Source organism: Nerophis lumbriciformis, linkage group LG39, assembly GCF_033978685.3.
Source record: "Nerophis lumbriciformis linkage group LG39, RoL_Nlum_v2.1, whole genome shotgun sequence".
Classification (NCBI taxonomy): Eukaryota; Metazoa; Chordata; class Actinopteri; order Syngnathiformes; family Syngnathidae; genus Nerophis; species Nerophis lumbriciformis.
In genome coordinates, this window is record NC_084586.2 from 20,169,793 (window position 1) to 20,185,513 (window position 15,721).

The following is a 15,721-nucleotide window of genomic DNA, read 5'->3' on the forward strand; positions in this document are numbered from 1 at the left end:
GAGTGTGTGTGTGTGACCTGACGTATAAAAGAGAGAGAGAGTGTGTGTGTGACCTGACGTATAAAAGAGAGAGAGTGTGTGTGTGTGACCTGACGTATAAAAGAGAGAGAGTGTGTGTGTGTGTGTGTGTGTGTGTGACCTGACGTATAAAAGAGAAGAAGAAAGAAGAGAAGAGGAGAAGAAGAAGAAGAAGATGTTTGGTGAGCGGGTAGTTAGCGTGCTGACCCTGACTGTGGTGCTGAGTGCGGGCGTGTGCTCGCCAGCTCCTCCTCCTCCTCCTCTTCATCCTCATCATCTACCTGGAGACTACGGAGTCAAACTGTGTGGGCGACAATTCATCAGAGCTGTCATCTTCACCTGTGGAGGATCTCGCTGGAGGAGAACCTTTGGTAATTATTATTATTATTATTATTATTATTAGCATCATTGTCATTATTATCAATATTATTAATATCAATATTATTATCATCATCATTATTATTATTAGCATCGTCATTATTATTATCAATGTTAATATCATCATCATTATTATGAATATTATCATTATTATTAGTATTATTATTGTCATGAATATTAGTATTGTTGTACAGCAAGTTTTCAATCGAGCATTATTACTACACAAGGTCATTTGACAACTTGGAAAAAATACAAATAAAATAATCATAATTCAATCTAAAATAATTCTAATTAAAATATCAAAACAATCACAATTCTAATTAAAATCATCAAATAAAATCAAAAACACAATCAATTCGAATTAAAATCATCAAATAAAAATAAAAACAATGGAAATTCTTACTCAAATCATTGAATAAAATATAAAAACAGTTATTAAAATTTAAATCCTTAAATAAAATAATCATAAAAACAATCATAATTCCAATATGAAATCTCTTAAAACAATCGGGATTGTAATCAAAATCATCAAATAAAAGCATCATAAAAACAATCGGGATTCTAATTAACATTGAATAAAATATAAAACCATCATTAAAATTAAAATTGTTAGATAAAATAATCATATTTCTAATTAAAATAATCAAATAATATAATCATTAAAACAATTATAATTGTAATTAAAATCATCCAACAATGATGATCAAAACAATCCTAATTGTAATTAAAAATAGTGTGACAGCAAAGCTCTTTAATGGTTTCTTCTAAAGCTTTTAGTGACCTTAAAAAGATCAACACTGCAACAAATATTCCACTAATTTGAATATGCCACCAAAGTGTATTTTACAAGCTTTTATTGTGAAATGTCAGCTAGTAGAAGATGAAAAAGACCATACAAATACATTTTGAAGACATCAGACCACACTTTGCTTTCCATTCTTTCAACTGATTTGAAATAATAAAAGACTTGAAAAGTCTGTTTTATAAGAAATAAGAAATAGAAATAGAAATAGAATAGAAATAGTTGTACTGTAATAAAGTATGAATGATGTCATCATGCTGCCCTTTCAAATGTAACATTGTGAAAATAAAAAGAAGGTACGTATTTAACCCCGCAGAATATTTGATAAACTGACTTGAAGTATATTTTACAAGCTTTTGATGAAGTCTAAAATGGCAAACAAAAAAAAGGATGAAAAAGAACCAGCGTTAAAATGTTGCTTTGCATATTTCAATGACGTCACACTAATACATGTTTGCATATTTCAATGACGTCACACTAATACATGTTTGCATGTTTCAATGACGTCACACTAATACATGTTTGCATATTTCAATGACGTCACACTAATACATGTTTGCATATTTCAATGACGTCACACTAAGACATGTTTGCATATTTCAATGACGTCACACTAATACATGTTTGCATATTTCAATGACGTCACACTAATACATGTTTGCATATTTCAATGACGTCACACTAATACATGTTTGCATATTTCAATGACGTCACACTAATACATGTTTGCATATTTCAATGACGTCACACTAATACATGTTTGCATATTTCAATGACTTCACACTAATACATGTTTGCATGTTTCAATGACGTCACACTAATACATGTTTGCATATTTCAATGACGTCACACTAATACATGTTTGCATATTTCAATGACGTCACACTAATACATGTTTGCATATTTCAATGACGTCACACTAATACATGTTTGCATATTTCAATGACGTCACACTAATACATGTTTGCATGTTTCAATGACGTCACACTAATACATGTTTGCATGTTTCAATGACGTCACACTAATACATGTTTGCATGTTTCAATGACGTCACACTAATACATGTTTGCATATTTCAATGACGTCACACTAATACATGTTTGCATGTTTCAATGACGTCACACTAATACATGTTTGCATGTTTCAATGACGTCACACTAATACATGTTTGCATGTTTCCATGACGTCACACTAATACATGTTTGCATATTTCAATGACGTCACACTAATACATGTTTGCATATTTCAATGACGTCACACTAATACATGTTTGCATGTTTCAATGACGTCACACTAATACATGTTTGCATATTTCAATGACGTCACACTAATACATGTTTGCATATTTCAATGACGTCACACTAATACATGTTTGCATATTTCAATGACGTCACACTAATACATGTTTGCATGTTTCAATGACGTCACACTAATACATGTTTGCATATTTCAATGACGTCACACTAATACATGTTTGCATATTTCAATGACGTCACACTAATACATGTTTGCATATTTCAATGACGTCACACTAATACATGTTTGCATATTTCAATGACGTCACACTAATACATGTTTGCATATTTCAATGACGTCACACTAATACATGTTTGCATATTTCAATGACGTCACACTAATACATGTTTGCATATTTCAATGACGTCACACTAATACATGTTTGCATATTTCAATGACGTCACACTAATACATGTTTGCATGTTTCAATGACGTCACACTAATACATGTTTGCATATTTCAATGACGTCACACTAATACATGTTTGCATGTTTCAATGACGTCACACTAATACATGTTTGCATATTTCAATGACATCACACTAATACATGTTTGCATATTTCAATGACGTCACACTAATACATGTTTGCATATTTCAATGACGTCACACTAATACATGTTTGCATATTTCAATGACGTCACACTAATACATGTTTGCATGTTTCAATGACGTCACACTAATACATGTTTGCATATTTCAATGACGTCACACTAATACATGTTTGCATATTTCAATGACGTCACACTAATACATGTTTGCATGTTTCAATGACGTCACACTAATACATGTTTGCATATTTCAATGACGTCACACTAATACATGTTTGCATATTTCAATGACGTCACACTAATACATGTTTGCATATTTCAATGACGTCACACTAATACATGTTTGCATGTTTCCATGACGTCACACTAATACATGTTTGCATATTTCAATGACGTCACACTAATACATGTTTGCATATTTCAATGACGTCACACTAATACATGTTTGCATATTTCAATGACGTCACACTAATACATGTTTGCATGTTTCAATGACGTCACACTAATACATGTTTGCATATTTCAATGACGTCACACTAATACATGTTTGCATATTTCAATGACGTCACACTAATACATGTTTGCATATTTCAATGACGTCACACTAATACATGTTTGCATATTTCAATGACGTCACACTAATACATGTTTGCATGTTTCAATGACGTCACACTAATACATGTTTGCATATTTCAATGACGTCACACTAATACATGTTTGCATATTTCAATGACGTCACACTAATACATGTTTGCATATTTCAATGACGTCACACTAATACATGTTTGCATATTTCAATGACGTCACACTAAGACATGTTTGCATATTTCAATGACGTCACACTAATACATGTTTGCATGTTTCAATGACGTCACACTAATACATGTTTGCATGTTTCAATGACGTCACACTAATACATGTTTGCATATTTCAATGACGTCACACTAATACATGTTTGCATATTTCAATGACGTCACACTAATACATGTTTGCATATTTCAATGACGTCACACTAATACATGTTTGCATGTTTCCATGACGTCACACTAATACATGTTTGCATATTTCAATGACGTCACACTAATACATGTTTGCATATTTCAATGACGTCACACTAATACATGTTTGCATATTTCAATGACGTCACACTAATACATGTTTGCATATTTCAATGACGTCACACTAATACATGTTTGCATATTTCAATGACGTCACACTAATACATGTTTGCATATTTCAATGACGTCACACTAATACATGTTTGCATATTTCAATGACGTCACACTAATACATGTTTGCATATTTCAATGACGTCACACTAATACATGTTTGCATATTTCAATGACGTCACACTAATACATGTTTGCATATTTCAATGACTTCACACTAAGACATGTTTGCATATTTCAATGACGTCACACTAATACATGTTTGCATGTTTCAATGACGTCACACTAATACATGTTTGCATATTTCAATGACGTCACACTAATACATGTTTGCATATTTCAATGACGTCACACTAATACATGTTTGCATATTTCAATGACGTCACACTAATACATGTTTGCATATTTCAATGACGTCACACTAATACATGTTTGCATATTTCAATGACGTCACACTAATACATGTTTGCATATTTCAATGACGTCACAATAATACATGTTTGCATGTTTCAATGACGTCACACTAATACATGTTTGCATGTTTCCATGACGTCACACTAATACATGTTTGCATGTTTCAATGACGTCACACTAATACATGTTTGCATATTTCAATGACGTCACACTAATACATGTTTGCATATTTCAATGACGTCACACTAATACATGTTTGCATATTTCAATGACGTCACACTAATACATGTTTGCATATTTCAATGACGTCACACTAATACATGTTTGCATGTTTCCATGACGTCACACTAATACATGTTTGCATATTTCAATGACGTCACACTAATACATGTTTGCATATTTCAATGACGTCACACTAATACATGTTTGCATATTTCAATGACGTCACACTAATACATGTTTGCATATTTCAATGACGTCACACTAATACATGTTTGCATATTTCAATGACGTCACACTAATACATGTTTGCATATTTCAATGACGTCACACTAATACATGTTTGCATATTTCAATGACGTCACACTAATACATGTTTGCATATTTCAATGACGTCACACTAATACATGTTTGCATATTTCAATGACGTCACACTAATACATGTTTGCATATTTCAATGACGTCACACTAATACATGTTTGCATATTTCAATGACGTCACACTAATACATGTTTGCATATTTCAATGACGTCACACTAATACATGTTTGCATGTTTCCATGACGTCACACTAATACATGTTTGCATATTTCAATGACGTCACACTAATACATGTTTGCATATTTCAATGACGTCACACTAATACATGTTTGCATGTTTCAATGACGTCACACTAATACATGTTTGCATATTTCAATGACGTCACACTAATACATGTTTGCATGTTTCCATGACGTCACACTAATACATGTTTGCATATTTCAATGACGTCACACTAATACATGTTTGCATATTTCAATGACGTCACACTAATACATGTTTGCATGTTTCAATGACGTCACACTAATACATGTTTGCATATTTCAATGACGTCACACTAATACATGTTTGCATATTTCAATGACGTCACACTAATACATGTTTGCATGTTTCCATGACGTCACACTAATACATGTTTGCATATTTCAATGACGTCACACTAATACATGTTTGCATATTTCAATGACGTCACACTAATACATGTTTGCATGTTTCAATGACGTCACACTAATACATGTTTGCATATTTCAATGACGTCACACTAATACATGTTTGCATGTTTCCATGACGTCACACTAATACATGTTTGCATATTTCAATGACGTCACACTAATACATGTTTGCATATTTCAATGACGTCACACTAATACATGTTTGCATGTTTCAATGACGTCACACTAATACATGTTTGCATATTTCAATGACGTCACACTAATACATGTTTGCATATTTCAATGACGTCACACTAATACATGTTTGCATATTTCAATGACGTCACACTAATACATGTTTGCATATTTCAATGACGTCACACTAATACATGTTTGCATATTTCAATGACGTCACACTAATACATGTTTGCATGTTTCCATGACGTCACACTAATACATGTTTGCATATTTCAATGACGTCACACTAATACATGTTTGCATATTTCAATGACGTCACACTAATACATGTTTGCATGTTTCAATGACGTCACACTAATACATGTTTGCATGTTTCCATGACGTCACACTAATACATGTTTGCATATTTCAATGACGTCACACTAATACATGTTTGCATATTTCAATGACGTCACACTAATACATGTTTGCATATTTCAATGACGTCACACTAAGACTCTCCTCAAGCGTGTTTTGGAAGCTTTCGATCAAATGTAAAACATTTACAAAAAAGTAGCAAAATATACAAAGAGTTGATACTTTCACGCATGAATATTGAAGTTTGTCACGTAAAATGTCACAAAAGTTGACCTTAAAAATTATATTTTAGAAGGTTTTGGTAAAATGTAAGTTGTTAAAAAAAATTTAAATATACAAAAATAACATTGAATATTTGACCTACGGCAGTGATCCTCAACAGGCGGACCGCGGTCCATGTCCGGACCCAGCGACGTGTCCGTCCGGACCCAGCACGAATTATAGTAAAAAAAATTTTTTTTAAAATGTTTTTTTTTTAATTATAATTATAATTATTATAAAAAAATATAATAATTGTATTTATCTGTGAGTTATCGCTAGCGCAAGTCAACGTTCTTTGTTGTTTTTAGTCAAATATCTCCACGTTTCGTTTACACTTCTCGTGTCTCACTCACTCCGTCTCTCTCTCTCTCTCTCTCTCTCTCTCTCTCTCAGAGAGAGAGAGAGAGAGAGACGGAGTGAGCGCGAGAGAACGCCACTCTGATTGGCTAATTCCGGGGTATGGGTTGTCATCTCTTTCACAACGACGCGCTGATAGGCTGTTACCACCTGGGTCATGTGCACAGTGCATGGAACTTTTCGCTGCAGGCACACAGTTGTCTCGTATCGCTACTTCGCTAACTGTTCACTTGTCAGTCACTGAATGTGAATCAAATCACAATGGCATGCTCCAAGTTGGCTCAGGCTGGTAAAAGAAAGGTGGACAGGGAAAACCGACGTTTCAAGGAAGAATGGACAGAGCAATATGTTTTCATCCTACCTACTGCAAGTACCAGACCAATGTGTCTACTATGCAACAGTACTGTTGCTCTGGTGAAAAGTGAAAATCTGAAACGTCACTATCTGAAAGAGCACCGCGAATTTGAAGAGACATTTCCTCATGATTCAGAGCTAAGAAAAAAAGAAATCACGAGGCTGAAAAAGCCATATGAAACATCAAGCAAGATTTTTGTTAAATCTATGACACAACAACAAATAGCAACAGAGCAGTGACGTGAGATGAGGTTGATGGCTGGTGAGGCACTGACTTCATCACAGTCAGATTTACAAACATATGAACCCTAAAGAGTATCTTATTCACCATTTGATTGGCAGCAGTTAACGGGTTATGTTTAAAAGCTCATACCAGCATATTACCCTGCTTGGCACTCAGCATCAAGGGTTGGAATTGGGGGTTAAATCACCAAAAATTATTCCCGGGCGCAGCGCCGCTGCTGCCCACTGCTCCCCTCACCTCCCAGGGGGTGATCAAGGGATGGGTCAAATGCAGAGGACACATTTTTTCAAAGTTCTTATTTATTTTTGTTTCAAAGAAAATATTTCATGTATTTTATTGGATATTTATTTTATTTTTGTTAATTTTAAGAAAATGTTAAACTACCTACCTCCTGCTATTATATAAGCTTGACCGATAATAAACGGACCCAGCCTGTTTCAAAAAAACATTTGTGGACCTTCAAGATTTGTACTTGAGGACCCCTGACCTACGGTATATAATATCATGAAAACTGACTTCAAGTATATTTTACAAGCTTTTGATGAAATGTAAACAAAATATAAAAATAATCCACATATTCTCCCAGCAGACAAGAATATTGGAGTTACGTCACATAAAATGTCAACCTTAAAAAGTATATTTTACCAGCTTTTGATGAAATGTAAGATAGTAGAAAAAAAGTAGCAGAATATAAAAATGTCCTACGTATTTATTAACTCATGTGGAACATTTCATTTCGACACGTAATATTTCACAAAAGCGGACATTAAAAAGTCTATTTTACAAGCTTTTGATCAAATATTAAAATCCATGTAAGTCACAAAAGTTGACCTTAAAAAGTCTATTTTACAAGCTTTTTCGTAAAAAAAAGTCAACATAACTTCCCATAAAAAGTACATTTTCAAATCCTTTGAACTAGAGATGTCCGATAATATCGGCCTGCTGATATTATCGGCCGGTAAATGCTTTAAAATTTAATATCGGAAATTATCGGTATCGTTTTTTTTATTATCGGTATATTTTTTTTTTTTTTTTTTTTTTATTAAATCAACATAAAAAACACAAGATCCACTTACAATTAGTGCACCAACCCAAAAAACCTCCCTCCCCCATTTACACAAAAGGGTTGTTTCTTTCTGTTATTAATATTCTGGTAGGTTCCTACATTATATATCAATATATATCAATACAGTCTGCAAGGGATACAGTCCGTAAGCACACATGATTGGTCCACTAACCTTTAACACTTCATTTTCATTCATTACTAGTTTCTATGTAACTCTTTTTATATTGTTTTACTGTCTTTTTTATATAAAAATATAAAATATACAAATACAAATGAAACTTTTTTGTAGTTTAAATTACATGTCAGTAAATATAGACAATATATATATACACAAATGTAACATTTTTAGTTTTAAATATATTCCAGTAAATATAAAAATACAAATGGATATTTTTATTTTAAAATATTTTGTACTAGCCTTTAACACTTCATTTTCATTCATTACTAGTTTCTATGTAACTCTTTTTATATTGTTTTACTGTCTTTTTTTATATAAAAATATAAAATAAAATATAAAATATACAATACAAATGAAACTTCTTTTTAGTTTAAATTACATGTCAGTAAATATAGACAATATATATATACACAAATGTAACATTTTTAGTTTTAAATATATTACAGTAAATATAAAAATACAAATGGATATTTTTATTTTAAAATATTTTGTACTAGCCTTTAACACTTCATTTTCATTCATTACTAGTTTCTATGTAACTGTTTTTATATTGTTTTACTGTCTTTTTTTATATAAAAATATAAAATAAAATATACAAATACAAATGAAACTTTTTTGTAGTTTAAATTACATGTCAGTAAATATAGACAATATATATATACACTAATGTAACATTTTTAGTTTTAAATATATTTCAGTAAATATAAAAATACAAATGGATATTTTTATTTTTATTTTAAAATATGTCAGTCAATATAAAAAAATATATAAATATACAAATGTAACATTTTTAGTTTTAAATATATTTCAGTAAATATAAAAATACAAATGGAACACTATTGTCATTTAAAATATGTGTCAGTAAATATAACAAATATCTAAATGGAACTTTTTTGGTTTAAAATAGGTTTCAGTGAATATAAAAATATATAAATATACAAATACAAATGAAACTTTTTTGTAGTTTAAATTACATGTCAGTAAATATAGACAATATATATATACACAAATGTAACATTTTTAGTTTTAAATATATTTCAGTAAATATAAAAATACAAATGGATATTTTTATTTTTATTTTAAAATATGTCAGTCAATATAAAAAAATATATAAATATACAAATGTAACATTTTTAGTTTTAAATATATTTCAGTAAATATAAAAATACAAATGGATATTTTTATTTTTAAATATGTCAGTCAATATAAAAAAATATATAAATATACAAATGTAACATTTTTAGTTTTAAATACATTTCAGTAAATATAAAAATACAAATGGAACACTATTGTCGTTTAAAATATGTGTCAGTAAATATAACAAATATATAAATGGAACTATTTTGGTTTAAAATAGGTTTCAGTGAATATAAAAATATATAAATATACAAATACAAATGAAACTTTTTTGTAGTTTAAATTACATGTCAGTAAATATGGAAAATATATAAATATACAAATGTAACATTTTTCGTTTTAAATATATTTCAGTAAATATAAAAATACAAATGGATATTTTTATTTTTATTTTAAAATATTTTGTACTAGCCTTTAACACTTCATTTTCATTCATTACTAGTTTCTATGTAACTGTTTTTATATTGTTTTACTGTCTTTTTTATTCAAGAAAATGTTTTTAATTTATTTATCTTATTTTATTTTATAAATTTTTTTAAAAAAGGACCTTATCTTCACCATACCTGGTTGTCCATATGAGGCATAATAATGTGTTAATTCCACGACTGTATACATCGGTATCGGTTGATATCGGTATCGGTAATTAAGAGTTGGACAATATCGTAATATCTTTTTGTCTTCTTGCAGAGGAAGTCCATTGGAGAGACAAGAGTGCAGCAAACACCTTCCACACCCGCAGCCTGGAGGACATCTTGTCCACGCCCCTCATCTTCTACTTGTTGGGGGTCCAAGCAGCCCAGGACCACCCTGGTCAGAGTACTGGTCAGAGTACTGGTCAGAGTAGTTGGAGGAGGAGGAGGCAGTTCTCCCCGGGTGTGGCAGGTATCTGCTGCAGTGAAGGATGCACCAAGAACGACATCGGACGATTGTGTTGACAGCACAACTTTGTCATCGCTGCGCTTTATGGCAACATTAAAAAAAAACACACAAACTTCCGTCTCGTCTTTGGAGAAGCAATAAATGTTTACTTTGATGACGTTTGTATTCAAATACTGCGTGTATAAAATAGAAATGTTTACTTTGATGATGACAACACAAATACTGCATGTATTCAAGTTCAAGTCACACACACACACACACACACACACACACACACACACACTCAGTGTGGTGAAATAATTAGTCATCAATCTTAACTCAGGCCCAAACTTAAATTTTGTAAACAAAAAGGAGCTAAAACATTTAGTATTTTGAGACAAAACTTTCTATTATTTCTGGTATCAAAATGTCCGCTTTTTTCAAGACATGTCTTTGAAGCTTCTTTTTTTTTTTTTACTGTTTAATTTTATTTGGACAAAATGACTGTCCTGATCTCAATGGAATTATGTGGAAAAGTGGGATCATTTGAAACTTATAGCGCCAAATAAGTTAATTGTTATTTTACTGTTTACTGTTCCCTAAATATTGTTTTTTTTGTGCCAACTATCAATTTGATTTGCAGGTCAAATGTGACTTTTCTCATCCAGAAGATGGCGCCATTATGAAACAGTAACTTAGTGCCATGTCCATACAGCGAGTGAGTGTGCCACATCATTTACTCCTCACTAGTGTTTGTTTATTTAAAGAATTTGTTTCAGTAAATATAAAAATACAACTGGAACATTATTGTCGTTTAAAATATGTGTCAGTAAATATAACAAATGTATTAATGGAACTTTTTTGGTTTAAAATAGGTTTCAGTGAATATAAAAATATATAAATATACAAATACAAATGAAACTTTTTTGTAGTTTATATTACATGTCAGTAAATATGGAAAATATATAAATATACAAATGTAACATTTTTAGTTTTAAATATATTTCAGTAAATATAAAAATACAAATGGATATTTTTATTTTTATTTTAAAATATGTCAGTCAATATAAATATACAAATGTAACATTTTTAGTTTTAAATATATTTCAGTAAATATAAAAATACAAATGGATATTTTAATTTTAATTTTAGAATATGTCAGTCAATATAAAAAATATATAAATATACAAATGGAACATTTTTAGTTTTAAATATATTTCAGTAAATATAAAAATACAAATGGATATTTTTATTTTTATTTTAGAATATGTCAGTCAATATAAAAAATATATAAATATATAAATGTAACATTTTTAGTTTTAAATATAAAAATACAAATGGATATTTTTATTTTTATTTTAAAATGTCAGTAAATATAGAAAATATATAAATATACAAATGTAACATTTTTAGTTTTAAATATATTTCAGTAAATATAAAAATACAAATGGATATTTTTATTTTTATTTTAAAATATGCCAGTCAATATAAAAAAATATATAAATATACAAATGTAACATTTTTAGTTTTAAATATATTTCAGTAAATATAAAAATACAAATGGAACACTATTGTCGTTTAAAATATGTGTCAGTAAATATAACAAATATATAAATGGAACTTATTTGGTTTAAAATAGGTTTCAGTGAATATAAAAATATATAAATATACAAATACAAATGAAACTTTTTTGTAGTTTAAATTACATGTCAGTAAATATAGACAATATATATATACACAAATGTAGCATTTTTAGTTTTAAATATATTTCAGTAAATATAAAAATACAAATGGATATTTTTATTTTTGTTTTAAAATATGTCATCAATATAAAAAATATATAAATATACAAATGTAACATTTTTAGTTTTAAATATATTTCAGTAAATATAAAAATACAAATGGATATTTTTATTTTTATTTTAGAATATGTCAGTCAATATAAAAAATATATAAATATATAAATGTAACATTTTTAGTTTTAAATATAAAAATACAAATGAATATTTTTATTTTTATTTTCAAATGTCAGTAAATATAGAAAATATACAAATGTAACATTTTTAGTTTGAAATATATTTCAGTAAATATAAAAATACAAATGGATATTTTTATTTTTATTTTAGAATGTCAGTCAATATAAAAAATATATAAATATACAAATGTAACATTTTTAGTTTTAAATATATTTCAGTAAATATAAAAATACAAATGGAACATTATTGTCGTTTAAAATATGTGTCAGTAAATATAACAAATATCTAAATGGAACTTTTTTGGTTTAAAATAGGTTTCAGTGAATATAAAAATATATAAATATACAAATACAAATGAAACTTTTTTGTAGTTTAAATTACATGTCAGTAAATATAGACAATATATATATATACACAAATGTAACATTTTTAGTTTTAAATATATTTCAGTAAATATAAAAATACAAATGGATATTTTTATTTTTATTTTAGAATATGTCAGTCAATATAAAAAATATATAAATATATAAATATAACATTTTTAGTTTTAAATATAAAAATACAAATGGATATTTTTATTTTTATTTTAAAATGTCAGTAAATATAGAAAATATATAAATATACAAATGTAACATTTTTAGTTTTAAATATATTTCAGTAAATATAAAAATACAAATGGATATTTTTATTTTAATTTTAAAATATGCCAGTCAATATAAAAAAAATATATAAATATACAAATGTAACATTTTTAGTTTTAAATATATTTCAGTAAATATAAAAATACAAATGGAACACTATTGTCGTTTAAAATATGTGTCAGTAAATATAACAAATATATAAATGGAACTTATTTGGTTTAAAATAGGTTTCAGTGAATATAAAAATATATAAATATACAAATACAAATGAAACTTTTTTGTAGTTTAAATTACATGTCAGTAAATATAGACAATATATATATACACAAATGTAACATTTTTAGTTTTAAATATATTTCAGTAAATATAAAAATACAAATGGATATTTTTATTTTTGTTTTAAAATATGTCATCAATATAAAAAATATATAAATATACAAATGTAACATTTTTAGTTTTAAATATATTTCAGTAAATATAAAAATACAAATGGATATTTTTATTTTTATTTTAGAATATGTCAGTCAATATAAAAAATATATAAATATATAAATGTAACATTTTTAGTTTTAAATATAAAAATACAAATGGATATTTTTATTTTTATTTTCAAATGTCAGTAAATATAGAAAATATACAAATGTAACATTTTTAGTTTGAAATATATTTCAGTAAATATAAAAATACAAATGGATATTTTTATTTTTATTTTAGAATATGTCAGTCAATATAAAAAATATATAAATATACAAATGTAACATTTTTAGTTTTAAATATATTTCAGTAAATATAAAAATACAAATGGAACATTATTGTCGTTTAAAATATGTGTCAGTAAATATAACAAATATCTAAATGGAACTTTTTTGGTTTAAAATAGGTTTCAGTGAATATAAAAATATATAAATATACAAATACAAATGAAACTTTTTTGTAGTTTAAATTACATGTCAGTAAATATAGACAATATATATATACACAAATGTAACATTTTTAGTTTTAAATATATTTCAGTAAATATAAAAATACAAATGGATATTTTTATTTTTATTTTTAAATATGTCAGTCAATATAAAAAAATATATAAATATACAAATGTAACATTTTTAGTTTGAAATATATTTCAGTAAATATAAAAATACAAATGGAACATTATTGTTGTTTAAAATATGTGTCAGTAAATATAACAAATATATAAATGGAACTTTTTTGGTTTAAAATAGGTTTCAGTGAATATAAAAATATATAAATATACAAATACAAATGAAACTTTTTTGAAGTTTAAATTACATGTCAGTAAATATAGACAATATATATATATATACACAAATGTAACTTTTAGTTTTAAATATATTTCAGTAAATATAAAAATACAAATGGATATTTTTATTTTTATTTTAGAATATGTCAGTAAATATAAAAAATATATAAATATACAAATGTAACATTTTTAGTTTTAAATACATTTCAGTAAATATAAAAATACAAATGGATATTTTTATTTTAATTTTAAAATATGTCAGTCAATATAAAAAATATATAAATGTAACATTTTTAGTTTTAAATATAAAAATACAAATGGATATTTTTATTTTTATTTTAAAATGTCAGTAAATATAGAAAATATATAAATATACAAATGTAACATTTTTAGTTTGGAATATATTTCAGTAGATATAAAAATACAAATGGATATTTTTATTTTTATTTTAGAATATGTCAGTCAATATAAAAAATATATATAAATATACAAATGGAACATTTTTGTAGTTTAAAATATCCATCCATCCGTCCATTTTCTACCGCTTGTCCCTTTCAGGGTTGCAGGGTGCTGGAGCCTATCTCAGCTGCATTCAGTTTAATATATGTTTCAGTAAATATAAAAAATATACAAATGTAAAAATGTTACATGCACAACAACTACACATATTTAAATATATGCACACTTTTAGACACACATTTGCAGTACTTACAAGTAAATACATGTACTCACCTAAATATATGCACACATTTAGAGGGGACCTCAACTTCTCCTTCATTCTACGAGGGGACCTCAACTTCTCCTCCCCTCCGTTCCCCAGCTGGTGAATCCCTGACTGATCTGGACTCTCATCTGACAAGTTGGGCCGAGCCTTTTAGCCTCCTCTATGGGCAGCCCGCCACAGCCAACACCATACCTGCCAACTTTTGAAATCAGAAAAACCTAGTAGCCAGGGTCCAGGGGCCGCAGGCCCCGGTAGGTCCAGGACAAAGTCCTGGTGGGGGGTTCAGGCTTCGCC

At 28.0% G+C, this 15,721-nt stretch overlaps 1 protein-coding gene across 1 annotated transcript; it reads left to right on the forward strand.

Moving 5' to 3' along the window:
• Nucleotides 1–128: 128 nt before the first annotated feature.
• Nucleotides 129–11,651, forward strand: LOC140677631 (relaxin-3-like). The gene is made up of 3 exons (XM_072912695.1): nucleotides 129–389; nucleotides 10,655–10,849; nucleotides 11,469–11,651. Exons 1-3 carry the CDS (start codon nucleotides 194–196, stop codon nucleotides 11,477–11,479), a joined length of 402 nt encoding a protein of 133 aa, XP_072768796.1. The 5' UTR covers nucleotides 129–193; the 3' UTR covers nucleotides 11,480–11,651.
• Nucleotides 11,652–15,721: the final 4,070 nt, after the last annotated feature.